Source organism: Hoplias malabaricus, chromosome 16 (genome assembly GCF_029633855.1).
Source record: "Hoplias malabaricus isolate fHopMal1 chromosome 16, fHopMal1.hap1, whole genome shotgun sequence".
NCBI classification, from domain to species: domain Eukaryota; kingdom Metazoa; phylum Chordata; class Actinopteri; order Characiformes; family Erythrinidae; genus Hoplias; species Hoplias malabaricus.
Window position 1 is genome coordinate 26,292,613 of NC_089815.1, and position 21,656 is coordinate 26,314,268.

General features: G+C 40.9%; 3 protein-coding genes across 8 annotated transcripts in view; all 3 read left to right on the top strand.

Moving 5' to 3' along the window:
- slc4a10a (solute carrier family 4 member 10a) overlaps nt 1-5,370 on the top strand; it is a 34,785-nt gene extending 29,415 nt beyond the window's left edge. For 3 of the 4 annotated variants that reach the window (XM_066648111.1, XM_066648112.1, XM_066648113.1), the window contains 3 exons: nt 485-549; nt 1,936-2,046; nt 3,649-5,370. In XM_066648111.1, coding sequence (XP_066504208.1) covers nt 485-549; nt 1,936-2,046; nt 3,649-3,730 — 258 coding nt within the window. In that variant the 3' untranslated portion in view covers nt 3,731-5,370. Of the gene's footprint in view, nt 1-484; nt 550-1,935; nt 2,047-2,522; nt 2,561-3,648 lie in introns of all 4 variants that reach the window. The other variant, XM_066648114.1, reaches the window with a different exon arrangement.
- Nucleotides 5,371-7,331: 1,961 nt separating this feature from the next.
- Nucleotides 7,332-13,210, top strand: si:ch211-227n13.3 (uncharacterized). 3 transcript variants are annotated; one of them, XM_066647783.1, is made up of 6 exons: nt 7,537-7,714; nt 8,611-8,665; nt 8,833-9,553; nt 10,599-10,674; nt 10,799-10,912; nt 12,080-13,210. In XM_066647783.1, exons 1-6 carry the CDS (start codon nt 7,710-7,712, stop codon nt 12,747-12,749), a joined length of 1,641 nt encoding a protein of 546 aa, XP_066503880.1. In that variant the 5' UTR covers nt 7,537-7,709; the 3' UTR covers nt 12,750-13,210. The 3 variants fall into 3 exon arrangements, with proteins under 3 accessions (XP_066503881.1, XP_066503880.1, XP_066503882.1); XM_066647784.1 differs by lacking the exons at nt 7,537-7,714; nt 8,611-8,665 and adding an exon at nt 7,332-7,496; XM_066647785.1 differs by lacking the exon at nt 8,611-8,665 and having other exon boundaries at nt 7,539-7,714.
- Nucleotides 13,211-14,136: 926 nt separating this feature from the next.
- nxph2b (neurexophilin 2b) lies at nt 14,137-20,901 on the top strand. The gene is made up of 3 exons (XM_066648026.1): nt 14,137-14,474; nt 15,022-15,137; nt 19,493-20,901. Exons 2-3 carry the CDS (start codon nt 15,093-15,095, stop codon nt 20,243-20,245), a joined length of 798 nt encoding a protein of 265 aa, XP_066504123.1. The 5' UTR covers nt 14,137-14,474; nt 15,022-15,092; the 3' UTR covers nt 20,246-20,901.
- Nucleotides 20,902-21,656: the final 755 nt, after the last annotated feature.

Below are 21,656 nucleotides of genomic sequence, written 5' to 3' on the forward strand. Positions count from 1 at the left end.
CGGTTTCCTCCCACAGTCCAAAAACACACGTTGGTAGGTGGATTGGCGACTCAAAAATGTCCGTAGGTGTGAGTGAGTGAATGTGTGTGTGTGTTGCCCTGTGAAGGACTGGTGCCCCCTCCAGGGTGTATTACCGCCTTGTGCCCAATGATTCCAGGTAGGCTCTGGACCCACTACGACCCTGAACTGGATAAGGGTTACAGATAATGAATGAATGAATGAATGAATAAGAAAGAATAATTTCTTAAAATAGGCAAAAAAAGCAAGGAATGAGAAAAAGTTATGAATATGTACAAGATAGCTTCAGTTAATCTGCTATATCTTACAAATATGTTCATTTTTAAACGTTAGCAAAACAAACTTAACTTGTCATTGTGGGCAAAAACGGTTTGTGTAAGACAAGTGAGGTCCATAATTATGTAAGCAAACATCATATTAAAAGATTAGCTTCACTATGTTAATATTTATGTCTGTTGTGTCTTAGGAAAATCAGAGTGTAATGGTGGAGGACGAAGGAATTGTGCAGGTCCCACTCGAAGGACATTACAAGTAGGTGAAAAAGATTACTTCAGAACATGTTCAGTATTTTGGCCATTCAGCTTTTAATCTTGAATCCTGTTTTGAGCCTGGATTCTAATTTTACTGGTAGTTAATTTAACTGTCTATGCAATAAACCTATAGTCTCACCTGATGCCTTGTCTTTGTGGAGCCAAATGTGATCTTGCAATGAGAATACACATCTAGGGACAACGGGTTAAACTTTTGGCACTGGATTGTGGCTAAAGCTGTCATTAAAGGCTAAGCACCAGCTATATGTGTCAAACAAATAAACACAGTGGAATTTGAGTTCCTAACTTGTGTTTATTGATAGTCAGAAAACATGTTATTTCTTACTAATTCAAGGAATAAGGTTTAAAAGACCACTGGTCTCTCCCCCCCCTCCCCCCCCAACGGTGTTCAGAAACTCTAATAGGCGTCTTGCCTGTGACGTAGATGGTGGACAACAACTTTAGAAGTTGTACTTAATGCAAAATGACGAAAAGGTGTGTTGTTTTTGGCTGCAATCATTCAATGTACAGTGGGACATCTGTGAACAAATGGCCCAAAGATCCCAAAATATCCAGAAACTGGACTAAATTTGTCCACTTTGGAAAGGACCATCCACTCACTCCGTTATCTGTAGCTCATTTCACTGGCGCTTTTCCAACAATATGGGCATGTAAGGACACCAACGAAAGGTGTTCAAGAGCCTCTGTAACATGGAGGTAAACAGGGTAAGGACACTCACTTCGCCTGTTTTAGTTGGTGTTAGTTAACGTTAGCTTGACTCGCTAAACTCGGTGGCTCAGATTATACTCGGCTACGTAGCTGCATTGCGGAGGTTTATAGTGTCGGATGAATTCGAGTTCGACTTCGATCACATTTACAAGAATAACGGTACCTCTACATTTGAGTTTAGCTTATTGCTAGGCTATTGTCATGAATAATGTTGGTTATTTAGCTAGATACTGTCATAACAGTCAGTCATAACGGTGTTTTACCGCGGCGTTGTTCAGCTGTTGTCCACCAGTGACGTCACGGTTGCATTCAAGAATTTCCGTAACGAGCTCGGGTTTTTCCGTCAATTTAATAAAATTGTCAGTTTTAAAGCAAATTAAGCTGCTATTTTCATTTTAATTCATACTTATATCCGTCAGTAACTAAAATAATGTGAAATATTCATGGAGGTCCATTAAGTGGTGCTTAGCCTTTAACAAAAGGTGCCCTTTCTAAAAGATTCCCCAGGTTTCTCTGACCAGCTTAGCTCCCAAACATAGCTGCTGATTTATTCTTTATCACCTGTGTTTCTCATGATTGTGAGAATGTGTGAATCCTTGGTAAAACGGTGGAGAAGCCTTTTAATCAATACACTCTGTTTGTCTATGCTGCTTTAAGGGATGACCCCTCAACTGTGAACATTTCGGATGAAATGACCAAGACTTCTTTTGGAAACACCTGGAAAAACCTCAGTACAGACAATGGCAAAAAAGATCAAAGCACAAAAAGGTTTGAATTCAGAATTCATTTGGTTCTTCATCATTATTTTGCAACAGCATGTAGTAGTAAACAGCTGGATTTAGTCAGTGCGCTAACGTGTAAGCTAGCCTAAGTTCCAAATACAAGCTGGCACATAGCAGTGCTTTGTTTTTATTAATATTCACATCACAGCCTCATCACCTCTGCCTTGACCTCACTATAGTCTCACTACTGGAATGTATGAGTCAGATTCTGAAATGACAGCCTTTGTTCTGTGCATAGCTTTATGCTAATTTTGAACCACATTTTCCATTCAAACAAATTCAAGTGTTTCATTTTCAGTTTCTGTGCTGCTTATGTGTGTGTGAGAGCTAAACTGGAGCTTTATTCCCCTGAAATTCCTACGAGCTTCCTTACACATCCCCTCGCTCAAACTTAATAAACAGAGCTTCCCTAAATATCTGTCATATCTTGACTGAATTCTCTCATCCCATGTTACCCATTAGCTCCCTTTCCTAACCTCTCAGCAGCTGACTTTCCAAAGGTAAGGCTTGCCCCAAACAATTCTTTGCCCTTTTATTCCTGGTCACAATGACTTTTTGTTGCACTTTTTGTTGTCTTTCTATTCTGAAATAATTTTGTTAGTGTTTTCACCATTCCACACCAGTGTAAAATCACCACAATTTTCGTTTAAACGGCCCATATCCTACATTTGTCCACTTCAAAAAGCAAACGTGTGGCTTTAGCTGGACGAATATTGTCATGTTTCCTTTCTGCATGTTTTCCATCCTCCATATGTCCCTTAAAATATGATATATGATATACTGATATATCGTAACTTATTAGCTTTCCTGTATTGGGCCTTTCTCAAAAAGCTGTCTAGGCTCAAACACCTTTGCTATGCTCAGTGTGAACTGGCAGCTCTAAATTTCTTTAGGCTACAAGGCCACCTTAAACATGCTGTTTTAAACAAGCTCATTGTCCTCATATGGGCTTTATGGATTGGAGAAATAACAGGTTTAAAAAAAAAGTGAGGAAAATGTAGTTTCCCAAGATATGGGCCCTTTAACCCCAGTTATATTTGAATGAGAAAACAAAGTAAACCTGCTTTGAAATGTGACACTGGGCTACATTTTCATTTTTCTCCACCCACTGCTGCTGATCGTAATTTAAGTGTCTGTGTGTGTGTGTGTGTGTGTGTTGAGAATTTTAAATGCAAAGCATGGAAGGGAAGGTGCATGAATTTTATAGGTCCAGGGTAAAGCATGAGTCGTCACTCATATTCTGTATTCATTTACTCTTAAAGGTTAACTTACCCCATAGTCTTATCGGATATAAAATAAAACGCTGTGGTTTGGATATAACTGCTGTAAAGTTGACAGAGACACAACATCAGTGTTAACACAGGGGTCAGTGCTGAAACCTAATGACAGTCTGTTTCACATTTTGATGGAATTTATCGTTCGTAAAAAGCCAAATTACAATGTTCTATTACAAACGAATGTGTACAGTTTGTGGGGTAAGTCAATCTTTAAGGTTTTCACGGAGCGTCTTTGCATGGTGACTTTCTTTGATGCTGGGGTTTCTGAAGGCTTTTTGCCTCTTTGCTCCTCTCCCTATGACACACTCCAGTTCTCCAGAGGAAGACACCAGGAGACCTGAGAAACACGAGGAAGTCAAGGACAGGGACCTGGATAGGGAAACAAGTTTGTGATGTATCTTAAGCGTCGGGATTCTTTTAACACACAACATTAAAGTATTGTGCCACTGTATAGCACCACTCTGTGTTTCACTGTATGTCACTCATACATTGGTTGTGTGCCAGTCTGTGCTCCGGCACCGTGTAACAATACGTGTTTTTTATGTATGTGAGTTCTGAGTGTTTGGAAATGTTTGTATGCCAAGGAGAGAGGAATGTGTGTGTTACCTTTTTCCATTTGGATGATCCGATCCTCTTTGACCTTTAGGAATTTCACATTTTCGAGTAAGTTTTGTTTTAAAATAGGTGTATTTTGTATGTTTTGTATTTTGGGACGGTAGCTTATTATCCTTTTCAAACACCTTGTCTTACAGTATGAAATATAACAATTGATCTTTAACAGTATTTAATACGTTTTCTTTGAAACCTCATGAGCACTTAGGATAAGGATTATAAATGTAATAATGCTGTTTAAAATGACATTCAAAATAACAAAAGATTCATTAAGAACTATTTTCTGGGGCAAAATACATGTCTATATCAAGTAATTACAGTTCATGTTAGTAACTGTGCAATGTCTGTCTGTCTCAGTTTGTTAAAACACAAAACCAAGTACAGGGGGTCCTCGATTTACGACGTTGAACCGTTCCTACGTCGCGTCGTAAACTGATTTTTGGTGTAAGTCGGAACATACGTACATACTGTACGTAAATAACATACTGTAAGCACTTATCCTATCCTAACACCTATCCTCCTCGGTCCCGAGCCGCGTAACCGTGTATTCTTCCGCCGCGTACACCAAATGCGAAGTTCACGTTACGACGTTTACGACGCAAAAACCACTTAAGTCGAAACAAGACTTTATACAGTAAATGGGAGATGTGTCGTAACCACGAAAACATCGTAACCCCAGGACCTCCTGTACTCCATTTAGCACAAAAACGTTTTGTAAAGTTACGTCGACCAATTTCTTTGTAATAGCTTCCACAATAACAGTGACCAATATTTTTAAAAGTACTTTTATGGAATAATGTGTCTTGTATTTTGTGATTTTACTTTGTATTAGATTCCTGAGATTTATGATCCAAACTACTGAACGTAAGACTTTACAAAGGTTTTGAACACTAATGTAGGAGCTAATGCAAATACTGAATAAAACTATATTTTGTTTAAACACGGACAACTACCTTAGAATTGAATTATTTATCTGCCTTTTCTGTTCACTCTGGTTTAGATCTCCATAAAGCCATGATGCTGGCGAAAATAGAGGAGCTTTCATGCTTTGACCAAACAGATTACGTAACTGTGCAGGCAAGAATCATACAGATAAGAGATGCAATAATCCTTTTCATAAGAGGGGCATTATATCATGTATTAACTAGAGATAAATTACTATCATCTGTACATTCAATGATGTGTTTTGTTCACATGTAAAATGTAATAAGAAAGTGTCTACTTAATGTATAGATAGAACTAACATAGGGAGGGGTGAGAGTGAATGTGTTAATGTCGATAAAACTGTAATGTCTTACTGCCATTTCCCTCATTTTGCCAGTTTTTCTTTAGTTTTGTTAAATACTGTCACTCAAAAAAAAAAGAATTGGTGCAAATTGGAGTTAACTGTAATCTGTTGAATTGCTACAAATTCAGCATCATGTAATTATTCATTAAAGATGTATATGTATCGTTATAACTGTGATATATTCCGTATTTCTTCACACGTCTTTAAATTAACGAAGGGACACCAAGCATGTGCAGGTCCCCCTTCTGAGGTGGCACAAGGGTGGATTATGACTCACTGTATATTTTTCTGAGCTGAAGTCTGAGAGATCCACTGGTAATGAAGAGAAGGCCTTTAGGCTGATGTTTACAATGGGTGCAAAACCAGTCCCCTGTCTGAAATAGCACACACTAACATTGTGTGGTGGCATTTGTAAACGTGGGGACGTTTGTTTATGAAAGTGGGCATTTAGATGCTCATCTTTTCTTCCGTTACTAGCTCATTAAAGTTAGCTTTTTTAAATAACACAAATCAGACTGAAACTCAGATCTGGAGCTCAGGTTGACACATGGACAATTTCAGTATCATTACTGGAAAAGAAACCTGGCTCTGCCTGATTTAGGTGTGTTCCAATAGATTGTCCCACATACCGGTTATATTTATCTATGGACCTATGTAGTAGAAAGCCTTCCACTATTGTTATAAGACACAGAGAATATTTTATGTTTGTAATCTGTTTATTGGTTAAATACTGCAGCAAGAATACACCCTGGAGGGGGCACCAGTCCTTCACAGGGCAACACACACACTCACGGACACTTTTGAGTCACCAATCCACCTACCAACGTGTGTTTTTGGACTGCGGAGCACCCGGAGGAAACCCACGCGGACACAGGGAGAACACACCACACTCCTCATAGACAGTCACCCGGAGCGGGAATCGAACCCACAACCTGCAGGTCCCTGGAGCTGTGTGACTGTGACACTAACCTGCTGCACCACTGTGCCGCCCCTGAATATCATTCAGTATTTCTGAAAAGAATCACCTCCAGGGTAGGCTCCGGACCCACCGCGACCCTGAATTGGATAAGCTGTTTCCAACAAGGAATGAATTTCAGTAAATAAGAATCTATATACATCAGAATTACATGATAACACAATGGTTATGAATGATCATCTGATCAATGTACACGTATTTGTGCGTTCTAACCACAGAGCCAGTGTAGAGTACATATTTCCTCAACCACATTCCTCCAGGAAGATTAAAAACCCCCTTATCTGCACACACAGAAACACAAATGCACCCTTCACTGCACCAGAGTCTGATTCAAATTATATTATGGACCATGATGGGCTGATAAGGCATAAACTGCAAGTTATTCTTTGTTTCAGTGTCAGGAAAAAACACCCATAAACCCACCCTAATAAATATATATATACATATAAAATATTCACATACCGTTTATTCCTGAATTTCAAGACGATTATACATTTATTCTCAAAATATCTAATGAATTTAACAATTTGAGAAAATTATGTAACACTTAACGCGCTAATGGTCGTGGTATTTGTGACAATAGAGTGATTCTTATGAAGGTTTTCTCGTTGTTATAAATGTCTAGACGAGCAATGTTTCTCCAAGTAGCCCTCGACTTTCCTCCCAGACCTCTCCCCTCCAGATGGTGGCGCTCTGAGGCGGAGACAGCTCAAGCATTTCACCACGAAGAAATCAGACACCAGAGATATTTTAAAAAAGTCGAGATCCCACAGAGCGTTAGAAACCGTTAGAAATCCTGTAAAATAACACTTTACTCAAATAATTGTCGGTAAATAAGTAGATTCAATTACTTAAATCATCAAGATGTGCTTAAAGGGTTCCTCAGAGTAATGTGTGTGTCAGTCCAATTGTTTATTTAAAACTAATAAACAAATCAACAAATCACACCAGTGTCAATCCTGTTACATGTTTGTCTTATTACTTTAGACTGCTAACAGTGTTTTATGTATATTAAAAATATTAACGTTTAAAAATATCGATGAAGAAGTGACCTCTCCTCAGAAATCTCCGTCTATTTGAGGGTCTCTGTGTTGTAATGATCTTTGCTCAGAGCTTGGTTTTCGCGGGGCGTTGAAAGGAGTGTTTTCTTTTCTGAATTTCTTATTATATACATAAGAAACGAGATTAACGTGAAAAGCTTCAGGAATAACCCGCTTCATAACTCAACGGGTACTGGCGATGGAGCTGACGGAGCAAACCGTGTTTAAACGCCGTGAGACGCAGTAAGATATATTCGCAGTCATTGTAAACTATCAGCTAGCTGCGGCTAACACTCTGAGGGGGACATAATCCACGCCTGGATTTCACACCAACCGCCGGGCTTCTCTAACAATGTCAGATCAGCCTCAGAGGAGTGGGGCCAGTTAAAACAAAATCCTGGTTAGGATCATATTGCGGACCTAAGATTTTGCTAACAGTGTTTATCTGAGGTCTGAATGAGGTAAAACTAAATTAATTTCACTCAGAATCAGGTCAGGTTTATTTTTGGATGATGAAAAGACTTTTCAATTAGTTTAATTTATTCATTCACACTTCAAAACTTTTTTTATATATAAATAAATCGTGTTTTTATTTGGTTTATTTAATGACTGGCTTAACTGCATCTTCTGTAGTATTTTTTATTTATTTATTTATTTTACAAAGAGGAGAATAATTCCTTTCACACTTTGATGTTTTCTTTGACAGGGAGAAGCAGTTAAACCCTAAATGATTCCCCTCTCTTTGTCAAAATGACAAATTTAGAAGTCATTTTCAAGAAAAGATAAAGCCCATAATGTAATGAAAGTGTAATAGATGTGTTTCTGAACTTTATTCAGTACGCGTAGACCTGTAAATGTGGTTAACACACCACTCTGTCGCTTACCTGCAGCGCAACACGTCCCAGAAGTCGACAGGATTGGTTCACTAGGTTTATGATGTACGAAACCCTGACTGAATTCACCGGTTTAAGAATGTCTTTGGATCACTAAAGGAATGCTCAGCCATAACCTTGACTTTTTCGCTCATGACGTCTTCGCTTAGAACAACAAGGATGGACATTGTTTTTCTCTGGAGAAGGGTTTAAAAATCTCCCTCTAACTCCAGGAATTATTTTAACTTCCAGCTGATTTCCTCAAGTCGCTTTTAAAGGGGAATTTCTGTCATTTTATAAAAGGTAGCTTAGTCCTATTGAAATTCTTAGGATGTATACATCATTTGGTGAGGATTAACACTTTTTAGCTTTAAGTTTTTAATTTATATTGTTAATGTTTACACCAGAATGTCATATTTATTTAAATGAAATAGGAAGAAAGTGTTGGAGGTGAGTATTTCTTATAGAATATGTATGTATTGCAGGGTTAAGTACCTTGTAAAACACAGTGAAAGGCAGGGATCAAGACAAACTGTTAAGGTAAAGTCACATAAGGTAAATCTGCGATCAGGAATGGCTGTGTTTATTATTATTATTATTGTGTGCATTTTACGGAGAGAATAGTTAGCACTTAGAAAGGAATTATGAAAACACAGTTAAGTGTCATGTGTAAAAACATGAACTTTCTTAATTTCTGCAACTTTCAGGTGGAAGTCTTGATTCTTAGTAAACTGCATTCTGCTGTGACCATCTCCTCCATGAAAAAACGACCAGCTAAAGGTGTGGCTGCTCACTGGCGACAACAGCACCTCCAGAAGGAGACCACCAGGTCTTGGAGGAAAAGGAACAGGGCTCCACGGCCAAACACCATCATCTGGGATCCTGACACTTTTTGCTCGGATAGTGACAGTTCTGTAATAAGCAACGATGAGGATAAGTCATTGAGCACACCGGCATGTGCTGTGATTGACCTCATTGGCCGGTCTGATCATGACACTGAACCTCCTGAGGATGTCAGCTCAGCTCAGAGCAGCGAGGAGGTTGTTGTGTTGCTGTCGGCTGGAGAAAAGGGAAAAGTACAGCTATCGAAACCTGAGAAATTGACACGGAGGTCAGTTGCTCGCATCTCTGTTGACAAAATATCCTTAGGCCTGGGGTCCAAGGCGGACGACACTTTAGAAACTCTCAGACCCAAAAAAGCCACTAGTTCAGGACCAAAGGCGATTTCTAAAAGTCATTGTATATCTCGCTCCGTGAGCCACGACAGTTTAGACGTTCAGCTGGATGACACCAGTTCTGGAGACTCTGTAAAATCTGGACCCAGCTCCCCTCATAGAGCACTTGTTTCACTAAGATGCAGAGAATGCAACAGACTTTTTACCAACATGAGGAGACAAGGACCTCTGAAAAACAGAAAACGGGACAGTGGTAACCATTTCTTTTTTGCTATAGTTTACTGAAAATATTGACCCCAACAACCATCAGAATCTTTGAAAATATTGAGATGTACACAAAGTCAGTCCAATCGACTGGATGTTAAACACCCCATTCCCCAGAAACCTACTAATTAATAATTGCTCACAGTAGTGGTGATAGGAACCAAACCTTCTAAGCTTTTAAGGCCTCTGATTAAAAAATTCATGATGTTTGATGCGGGCGACACGGTGGCGCAGCAGGTAGGTGTCGCAGTCACACAGCTCCAGGGACCTGGAGGTTGTGAGTTCGATTCCCGCTCCGGGTGACTGTCTGTGAGGAGTGTGGTGTGTTCTCCCTGTGTCTGCGTGGGTTTCCTCCCGGTGACTGTCTGTGAGGAGTGTGGTGTGTTCTCCCTGTGTCTGCGTGGGGTTCCTCCGGGTGACTGTCTGTGAGGAGTGTGGTGTGTTCTCCCTGTGTCTGCGTGGGTTTCCTCCGGGTGACTGTCTGTGAGGAGTGTGGTGTGTTCTCCCTGTGTCTGCGTGGGTTTCCTCCGGGTGACTGTCTGTGAGGAGTGTGGTGTGTTCTCCCTGTGTCTGCGTGGCTTTCTCCGGTTTCCTCCCACAGTCCAAAACCACACGTTGGTAGGTGGATTGGCGACTCAAAAGTGTCCGTAGGTGTGTGTGTGTCTGTGTTGCCCTGTGAAGGACTGGCGCCCCCTCCAGGGTGTATTCCCGCCTTGCGCCCAATGATTCCAGGTAGGCTCTGGACCCACTGCAACCCTGAACTGGATAAGCGGTTACAGATAATGGATGAATGAAGAGGTACCTGCTGTGATGTAATTTAAAATACTCCTTGACCTCTGTCACCATCACTGTAAAGGTATCTGAGATATCAAGTCTCCTTAGAATGTTGCTTTTCACATAGACTTTATAATTCAGTTTAGATCTCAATGACTGTATTATGTAGAAATTTACCCCATATTTGTTTTCACTAATAGCTAAGGTCACTGTAGGTTGCACACACTTTGAAAACTGCCTCTCTAATAATTTTTTTGTAGATCCATCATCTCTGTCGTGTGACACATGGGTGCTTAAAAAAACATGGCACCCACAGAGACGGCGACAGACGAAGGGGTAGGTTTGTGATATAGTTGTGTTACCTTGTCAACCTTGTTTCAGGTGTAACCTGTTTTGACGAAGCTTAGAAACATTGGGCTCTTTGTAATAAATTTCAAAGTATGTCATTTTTATTCTGTAGAAAGCTGTGGGTGCACTTGAAGCGGATCAGGAAGTTGGCTGTGGAGCATTCAGTTTCTGGAGTGGCAAACACAACTTGGGCACATTGCTCTAGACCGCATGTCTTTCTGCAAAGGTGAGTCCAAGAGTTATGAAATATTTATATATTATAGATATGAAATATTATATCATATCTGAATACATGGAAAATGGATATAACTGACAAGGCGCAAGTACCTACGGACACTTTTGAGTCACCAATCCACCTACCAACATGTGTTTTTGGACTGTGGGAGGAAACCGGAGCACCCGGAGGAAACCCACACAGACACAGGGAGAACACACCACACTCCTCACAGACAGTCACCCAGAGGAAACCCACGCAGACACAGGGAGAACACACCACACTCCTCACAGACAGTCACCCAGAGGAAACCCACGCAGACACAGGGAGAACACACCACACTCCTCACAGACAGTCACCTGGAGAAAACCCACACAGACACAGGGAGAACACACCACACTCCTCACAGACAGTCACCCAGAGGAAACCCACGCAGACACAGGGAGAACACACCACACTCCTCACAGACAGTCACCTGGAGAAAACCCACGCAGACACAGGGAGAACATACCACACTCCTCACAGACAGTCACCCAGAGGAAACCAACGCAGACACAGGGAGAACACACCACACTCCTCACAGACAGTCACCTGGAGAAAACCCACGCAGACACAGGGAGAACATACCACACTCCTCACAGACAGTCACCCAGAGGAAACCCACACAGACACAGGGAGAACATACCACACTCCTCACAGACAGTCACCCAGAGGAAACCAACGCAGACACAGGGAGAACACACCACACTCCTCACAGACAGTCACCTGGAGAAAACCCACGCAGACACAGGGAGAACACTCCACACTCTTTACAGACAGTCACCTGGAGGAATCCCACACAGACACAGGGAGAACACACCACACTCCTCACAGACAGTCACCCGGAGGAAACCCACGTGAACACAGGAAGAAGACTCCACACTCCTCACAGACAGTCACCCGGAGTGGGAAACGAACCCACAACCTTCAGGTCCCTAGAGCTGTGTGACAACGACACTACCTGCTGCGCCACCGTGCCGCCCTCTGTTAAATACAGTTACAGAAAAACCAATAGCAACACCAATATCTGCTCTTGGCAAGCTCACTTCCTGTCATTGAGTCTATACTTATGAGCATAACAAAATACTTTTATTATATATGCTGAATGTGCCAAGAGATCTCCATTTATCTGTTTTACAGGAACTTGCGTCGCTGCAGGGAAATGTCCAGCATGCTTGGGTGTACGTCCATTACCAGTGCAAAGTTGAACAGACGTCGATCAAGATCAAAAGATGCATGGCCTCCACTCTGTGCAAAATATCAAAAGAAACCAAAAAAAAAGTCATTGGGAAGCAGTACGTCACAGCAGTTTTCAGCCATGGACCTTGCTCTTTCCACACACACTGCAGAGAACATGCTGCCTGCAGGAAATAACGCTGATCCAACTAGATATGAGCATCAGGAGAACGTTTTTAAGGATGTGAGTGGCTTCCAAGACAAACAAGGAGGTTCTGATGCCCTGCATGGAACTCGCAGGGTGCTGAAGTTTGAAGATTCCCTCAGCGGTTGGCCCGTAGAAACACAGAAACCAGTGCAAAGCAAGGCTCACGTACGTACAGCAAGAACGCTACAAGAAGGACAAAGAGATAGAAAAGACAGGCATCGTTCCAGGGCTGAAAAAGTGCTGTGTGTGGAAGAACACGGAACCTCACCAGACCACTCAGGTCTGGAGCCTGTGGTCAGAAAGTATCGTCCTTCACACTTTTACTCTGAACATTTCCCACGTGGAGCGCAGAAGTGCAGCTTTAGGTCTGTGTTAGCTGCTTTTGAGAAGAGTCACAACAGGATTATTAAAGAATCCTATAAGTGAGGCTTTTGCCAGGAGAACAAAGGCTACAGAGGGGCATTGTTGTATTATTCAATGAGTTACACTTCCCTGTCACGGGGCTTAAACACTTATGGCTTGACAGCTGTTGATCAGTCTCTATCAGGTCCTGACACCTGTTTGTGAAGTTGTGGAAAATAGCCGTTGTTTTATAAGACAATGGTTTTTATTCTTTTTCGAAAGTGGACATACAGAAAGTATGTCCACTTTAGTATCTTCTTTTCAAGTTGATGAAGAAGAAGATATGGGAATGTTTGCTGTTTTGCTAAAATTTGATTTAACGTTTTTCCCTTTAACAACTGTTTATTTTCTCAACAATCGAGTACAACAGTTTACACAATTTAAATAAATATATTTAAACCAATAAAACAACTATTTTCTGATTCGTTTTTCTATTCAATGAAGAATTGATAAAATTAAAAGCTTAAAATACACATAACAGCACACCAGCAAACAGTATGAACATATAGATGTTTATTTATATTTGTTTTCTATTGTTAATGTTGTATATAATAAAATCCCTGCCTCTATATTAATGCCCACAGCTCCTTATTAATGATTAAATACTGCTGACGGACCATGAGCTGGACCACCTGCAGTACAGGGTCTGACCACAGAGGGGCGCAATTGGAACAACAACAAAAAAAAAGCGTCCAACTTCTTCGAATAAAGCAGCCTCATAAACACTTTACAGCCGGTGGTTTGGATTCACTGGGGATTGGGACTAAGAGACTGGGTTCCTAAATTGAATTAATATATTGATAGTTTATGGGACTGGGAATGGCTGATGAGGGAAATTAACCAGATTCCTTAAAGTTAACCCTTTTCACTTTTAAGCGTTTCTAAATTCACACATTGTGTTACATGTCCCTGAGTAAAATCATTGGTTTCAACTATTTAAAATAAATCTCCCCTGCTCAAAAAAAAAAAAAAAAGGCAAACTCTGACAGCCAGGGTTTCTGACGTCATAAACCTGAGTTAGCATTTTTGAGGCTTGGAAACACTTAGTTTAAAAGTGGAAATACTTAAACCTCCCTCAGGTCTTTTTGGGTTATAATCAACGCCAGGCGGACATGCTAACACTGTTAAACACCTGATTGGCACCGTGAAGGGTTTCTTTAAGCCCAGAGCTGAGGATTGTTCAGTAGAAGACCTCTCCTACTTTGAGGTTAGGTTTAAGTTATCTAGCTAACTGAGAGAGTCTGGCTCGTCACATCGTGGAAATAAAATGATTAATCGGCTCATGTTTATCGACGGTGGGGTTCATTCTGACGGAAATAAACCGCGGTTTTTAGGGTAGAGTTGGTCCGTTAATGAGTCCTCTTCCGCCATTGGTCGGGCCGCTGAAGAGAAGGGGTGCGCGCGCGTTGTTTCTCCCGCCCTCAAAACTCCAAAGAGAAGAGCGCGCGCCGCACAGGACAGCTGCAGAACCGAGACTCGGGGGCGCGCACTGTACAGTTAAGCTACGGTGGTGCTCGGTTGATTTTTTTATTTTTTTTTTCAAATGTATGTTTTGATACGAGAAGCGCGCGCAGACCGATGAGGAGAGGTACGGGGATTCGGGATCTGGCCGCGAGCCCAGTTTTCCAGGCAGACGATCCTATCGAGAGTTTCTGAACCCTGCTCACTTTTCGGTTTCATGCGCGCGACCACGGAGGATGCGCTCGAGCTTGGCACGAGAATGCACAGAGGCAACTCTTCAGCTGGAAGGTGAGAGAGCTCAACCCTTGCGTTTTTTATTACAGGGTCTTCTATAATGAAGGGTATAATAAAGGTATAACAATAGTTTGTTCTTATTTACTAGAGTAACAGCTTCTGCTCTTGTAGAAAGGGTGAGGATCCGATGATGGCCATCAACCACTAGAACATTTGTGATGTTAGGTACAGATGTGGGATTAGTTCTGGGTCACGAATCCCACTCCAGCTCATCCTAAAGGTCTGGATGAAGCTCCATCGCTCCAGTTCCTTACAGTCGATGCCGGGGAGCTTTACACTCCTTTTATCAAAGCTTGCCATTAGGCTTATAGTGACTTTAAGTATTGTGCAGCTGCTTCAGGGTCCCATTTTATGTATATATAATACACACAAGCTGTGTTTGCACACCTGAAATTCTTCCTGCAATCGGGGCACACTGAAGGATCTGAATTATGAGGGGTGTCTACAAACATTTGGACAGGTCCTGACTATATTCCATGTGAAATATCACGGCTCAACACTGAATGTTCTTTTCTGTTGTGCTTGGTGCACTGTTTTACAGACTGACTGGGCGGAGGTTTGCCAGTGGATCTGTGTTTTAATAGGTGTGTCCAGAGTGAAAAAGCTCAAGAGATGTCCAAGTGTCTCTCTGCTCTGCTTGTGTTCTGCTTGCACACGGTAAGGGCTTTTTCACTTCTTTAACTTAGAGTGTGAGGCAGAATCCCATAGCGTTTATGTGTGTAAATGAGGGAATGTCATCCTGTTTGGCAGCACTTCACTAGTGGCACCGATTCAACTCAGAGAACATGTCCTGGTCTTGTTTATAAGGTCTGGAACAATGCTGGTAAATCAGGTTTGAGGAAAACCTTCATATTACATTTGGATGTTCTACTTTTAAATAATTTAGCTGCAGTTGGGGTTGGGGTTATTTTTTTTGTAGAATTACAAGATACAATCTATTGTGTAAATGTACATTGACTAAGGCTACCACACGGTTTGTCTGGTAGTTACTTTATTACATATTTATAGCTCTAATCCATCACAGTAAAAAAATCTTTTTAAAATTAAAATAAAGAGTTTCAAAGCTATATTTTAATAAGACTATATAATGATAACATTTATAATACTGTGTGTATAAATATATATATATATGTATATTCACACACAAAGAAATTAACGGTTTTTATGCTAATAGCATTTCTGAAATGATTAAAGGGAAACATTGAAACTCCTTTAATAATATTTACAATTTAAATTTACACTGAAGAATATAGTAAATAACAATCAAATACATTAAAAAATATGTTAACTTCGTACCTTTCAATCTCCAAAAGAGCCAAACAGCATTAAACCCAACATGAGAATGTGAATGTACATTAGCTTGCTAGTAACATGACATTGCAAATCCCATAGAGACCAAGTCTTAGAGTTGTCTGAAATTAGAGTTACTGTAGCTCTGGTAATCCAGTACTTACAAAGACAAGAGAGACATGAACATTAAAATGTTTAACACAATGAACACAGTGTTTAAATATCCTACATGGATGTACTACGTATATGTTTACGTTTAAGTAGAATGCTAATAACTTAGCACTCGATAACACTAGCTAAGTGTAAAGTTACCTTAGTTACCTTCGTATCGATTAATGCATCGTAGCTTGTTCTTTAAACATTTAACAAATGGAAAAAAATCACAGTAGTCGTCCAATAAAGAATATACTGTGCTGTAGTGTACACTGTAAATGTTTTACTAAAATGTAACCCAGGATGCCGTAGAGAACCTTATTTACTGTGTTTTTCTGGCAGTTACAGACACTCTTTCCTGTGTGGCCTAGAAAGCTTTTTTACATTCTTCAGAACTAAGAAACCCATTGTGAAGAGCACTTTGAAGGACACCAGGCTGACTTTCCTCTCACAGGTCAATATAGACTGAATCTTCACTGACAGTGTAATTAAGTCCAGTCTGTGGAGAACTGTCCCACAATCTTTTCTTCAGATTAGACACAACAGATAGCAATTGGATGAAACTACGCAGGGCTGCAGTGTGAAGCATTTCCCTAACTCGCGAAATAATCCATCTCCCGCACAGTCCTTAATCCACCAATTTCACCCAGCAAGTTATTTCTCACAGGAGAAGGAAATGCGTGCTTTTATTTTCGGCGATTATTCCAGAATTGTAGGAATTGACTTGAAGAAGCCTGTGCGCAGGAAGCATAGAGGTTTTAGCTCCAGACACCAGTTTAAGTCCAAATGAGAATCCGTGTAATGGCTCGGCCTTAAGTCCGTCTCCTGGGAGCTTCCTTTGGCCAAGCTCAATCCTCTTTCACCCTTCCAGTATATTCTGCCTATTTTATCTCTTAAACTGTAATAAAAATGTATTTACATTGGATTAGGAGCAAGTCCCAAATCCCGTGATTTGTGAAAATTCCACAAAGACTTATTGATTGGTTTAATGAATATTTATTTATTTTCAAAGGGTGCGTTAAATCTCTGATAATCTTTCCCTACATTCCTTTCTTTCATGGATGAATTTCAGAAAGTACAATCAGATATCGGAGTAATGCCTACGAGCATTGAACATACTTTCCAGCACAGAATACGCCGTTTTTTTTAATGTCAATTGTACTCTATATGACACATTAACTGTTTTTACAGGGTCCCGTTTCTACAACAGAAGAACGGTTATATGGCTTCCCATACGCCATACTCTTTATATGTTACTGCAGCGTTGGCCTTCAGAGTTCGGATACTGAAGAAGTGTGTCAAATATAAATGAATTTGTGATCATTAACTGGATTTTTTTTCCTGGGGATTTAAGCATCCTGACCAATCACATACATTCTTAGGTAATGGAATTAATTGTGGAATCATTGTGAATATCCTCCACTACATGTTGCATATTTTGGGAAAAATAACTACACTGTAAAAAATTGCTGTAAATTTACAGCAAGTCTGCTACAGTATTTTATTGTAATACTCAATTACAGTAATATGCTGTAAATTTGAAATACAGTAGTGTTCCTGTAAAAATAAGGTAAATGCCTGGGAACTCTGCTGCCAGTATTTTACTGTAAATCGCAGTATTTACAGTAAATTATTGTATTATTCAATTACAGTAATATGTTGTAAATTTGAAATACAGTAGGTTTCCTGTAAAAATACGGTAAATGGCTGCAATGGTTGAATAATACAATAATTTACTGTAAAAACTGTGATTTACAGTAAAATGCTGGCAGCAATTTTACTGTAAATCACAGTTTTTACAGTAAATGATTGTATTATTCAATTACAGTAATATGCTGTAAATTTGAAATACAGTAGTGTTCCTGTAAAAATACGGTAAATGGCTGGGAACTCTGCTGCCAGTATTTTACTGTAAAATTTACAAAAACCTTTTTACAGTGTAATTGTGATCATTCTATAAATTTTTGCCACAAACACCAGTAAATATTTTAGATTTAAAATTTGACATTTAAAGTATTCACACACAACTTTTAAAAATGGGTTTTAATATAATCTTTTTATTAAGCCAATACCCATTAAAAATACGAATATTTTTTTAAAATTACAGTATTTTTCACAAACACCTGTGAATGTACAGTTTGAAATATGAGAGTTTCCCAATATCATTTGGAACTGCTGTAGAAGAAATATATATATATTTACCTCAAACATTTTGAGCCAACTCCATTGTTCATGTGTTGTGTGGAAAAACATTCCAGGAAAGACACTGGGAAGCTTTTTCTATTTGAAGAGCTGTAAGACCTGACTAAACCTTTACATCTGCCAGCGCTGACAGTGACCTATGTTCCCCTCAGCCTTGTGCTGTGTTTACTGTAGCTGTGCTTTTAAGACATCGCTGCTTTCCTCTTCCAGCAGCTGAGGGGATGTAATAGATTTGTGAATTGTGGCGGCTCCTGTACAAAGAGACTGGTGCGAGATGTGTATGCATATGTGAGTGGATGTGCGTGATTAATCTGTTATGCTCAGCGTAAGTGAATGTTTTTATTTTCTTCTCAAAGGGGAAAAAAAAGAAGCTAGTCATGGCTGTCTCTCAGATGATGATTACACACAAAACGGAAACTTACGAGGCACTTAAATGCCTTGGCTCCCTTGGTTACAGTTCCCTCTATTACACGTAACATGATGTAGCATCAAATACAGCGCACTGTATTGAGACTGCACAGCCTTTGGGGACTGACTTGAACATAAAAATAGTGATTCTCTCTTTCAAATCAGTTTTGTCAGGTTTGGAAGCTGCTTAGAGACATAGGAAGAAAAGGCAGTGAGATGGGACCACGATACGTCTGTGTAATATAGCGTTTGTGGAAGGTTATTGTAGAATGAATGCCTGTGCCCTCACTGAGGGTACCTTAGATGTAGCTGTATTACTAAATGTACATGTGTTTTAGCTAGGCAGATATTTCTGAAATAAAGCAATAAAATATCTTTCCTCAGTGTTTGCACAGAACAAGGTTCACCTCATCCCAGGGAGATACCTGTAAGTCTGAAAGCAGAGGTGTGTTGGCTGTAAGCTGCACTGAGCTGGCTAAATGTCGTCAGTGTCTCAGGCGTAATCTGGCGAGCGTGGCTGCTCTCTCTCCACAGGACTCTGATCTCATGGAGGGAGCTCAGCACAGAGACGGGAGATGTTACATCCTGTTTGCATCATTTAAAACACGACTTGTCTTTTGCAAATAGCTTCTTATGCCAGCTCTCACTTTAGCAGATTAGACAGTGCCTGTCCTCTTCAACTCGTCTACATTGTAACATGCAGTCCTCTTTGTGACACACACAAACGTGCAAGGTCTCTGTTGGTCGTCCATATCGCAGTCTTGTGTCTAGTCAGTGAGGCGAATGATGGCTACGTCTGGAGAAATTTCATACAATGCCTAATTTGAGTTATTTTTAATTATTGTACTAAAAGCATGCCTTGTATTGGCACAGATAAAATGGATCCCATGCATAATTTCAGGCTGAAATCGGAAATCCCCTCGAGCTAACAGCGTTTTTCTCCGGTTTTGTGTCTAAAGGTCACATGTGGCGCCGAGCCCAGCACAGTGGCAGGCCCGCTGGGATGGAGGGACAGCGATAAGGATGAGAGCTTTTCCCTGCAGAGTCCACGCTCAGGCCTTCTCAATCCCCTGCGGCTCTTCGCACGCCTTTCCCCGTCCAGCAACCGGAGGAATGAAGCCCCTTCCCCCCAGCCCGGAGGGGTTCAGGACCTATGGTCCTGGCTGTACAACCACACAGATAACGAAGAGACTCTAGCCAGAGGCAAGCGGCGGCCCATCGTGAAAACAGGCAAATTCAAGAAGATGTTTGGCTGGGGCGACTTCCACTCCACCATCAAGACAGTCAAGCTCAACCTCCTGATCACAGGCAAGATTGTGGATCACGGCAACGGGACGTTCAGCGTCTACTTCCGCCACAACTCCACGGGTCTTGGGAACGTGTCCGTCAGCCTGGTGCCACCCACCAAAGTGGTCGATTTCGAGATCGCCCAGCAGGAGACGCTGGACGTCCCCAAGGACGGCAAATCCTTCAACTGCAGGGTGGAGTACGAGAAGACGGACCGCAGCAAGAAGACGTCCCTTTGCAGCCACGACTCCAACCGGGTGTGTTACCAGGAGCAGACACAAAGCCACGTCTCCTGGCTCTGCTCCAAGCCCTTTAAAGTCATCTGCATCTACATTGACTTCTTCAGTGCTGACTACAAGCTGGTTCAGAAGGTCTGCCCGGACTACAATTACCACAGTGAGACTCCCTACACTTCAATGGGATAGTGTGCTACTAATTAGCTCATATCTGAGAGAGTGAGATCCTGTCAGACCACCTTATCACGGTTACGTTTTTCTGCACTGACTGGAAAGCAAATTAGCCAGAGATGTTCCTGTGTTCTTGCTGTGGATACAGGTTGGATAATGGGCAGGGCCCGCGACTAGGCCCTACGGAAGGATTGAGAATATGCCCTTTGTAGCTTAAAGAAGTAAAACCACCAAACAACAATCCATCTTCCTCATGATCCACCATCGGATAATGTTAGTAGTTCTGCATGTTCTAACTGTTGTAAAATGTTGTCATAGCATCTGTAAATCCAGCTCTAAATATAAAAACTGGAGTCTGAGAGACACGTCCAGGCATTTCATCAGTGACCTGTTCACACTGACCTCCGTGATGTTGTAAGTGTAATGTGTGCCCAACAGGTTTCAGTTTCATAGTGGCAGAAATCAGTGACTAGATACTAGTTCAGGAAAAAAAAAAGCCCCAAACATCTGTTTTTGCCGTCCTTCGTGAAGTTCTCACTTTCATGCCTTGTTAATGTTTTCATGTTTATGGCAAAAAAAAAAGCAAACTGTGACTAAGTGATGAGTTTAAAATCGCGATGCATTAACGTTTCCTTGATTCACTCTGTACAACTCGTTTTGTTCATTAAACAAAAGGGAAAAAAAAAATCACAAGACCCCTCCCAAAAACGAGTAACTCTGCTTTCATTATTATTCATCGCTGACGTATTCAGCACAGTTGTGTGTGATTAGGGACTGCAGCAGTGTTTAAACTGAAATGGAAACAGTGAAAATAATGCAGACAGGAGCCAAAGAGACAAACACAGTCGAGTCTTCCTCAGAGTCTCTCAGCATTACGATAAAAGACTTAACAATATTAACATAATTCGGCTATAAAAACATAGTTTGGACGGAATATATCTGAAACACAGAAAAGCATAGACTTTGGGGAATAATTTCCCTGTGCTTCTTTTTAGGAGTCAATATTTGTTTCAGTAATGAGTTACTTTTTTGTCTCGTTACTGAAACACAACTGTAAGCATGCAATTTGTCCTCAGATGCAGTTGTCATAAATAAACCGCATTTTGCACGTACAATTCACACCCAAACTGAGCATGAGACAGGGGAGGGGGAACTCTGAGGTGATGAAGAGGCGCTCAGGGCGGCTTTGCTGTGGGTGCGGAAGCCAGACCTGCCGTTACTCAGCAGGAGAAAGCAGTCAGAGGAGTGGAAGGTGATGGGGTAAGGGCAGGATGTGAAATATTTCATCACAGAAAACAAAAAATGATTTTGGGAAATGTGTATTGGGAATCATGTGAATTTGAGGGTATTGTTTAAATGGGATTTCTCAGTTCCACCAGAAAACAAGCCTTAAGTCAAATGTATCCAATAGGAAAGAGCTGAGGGACAT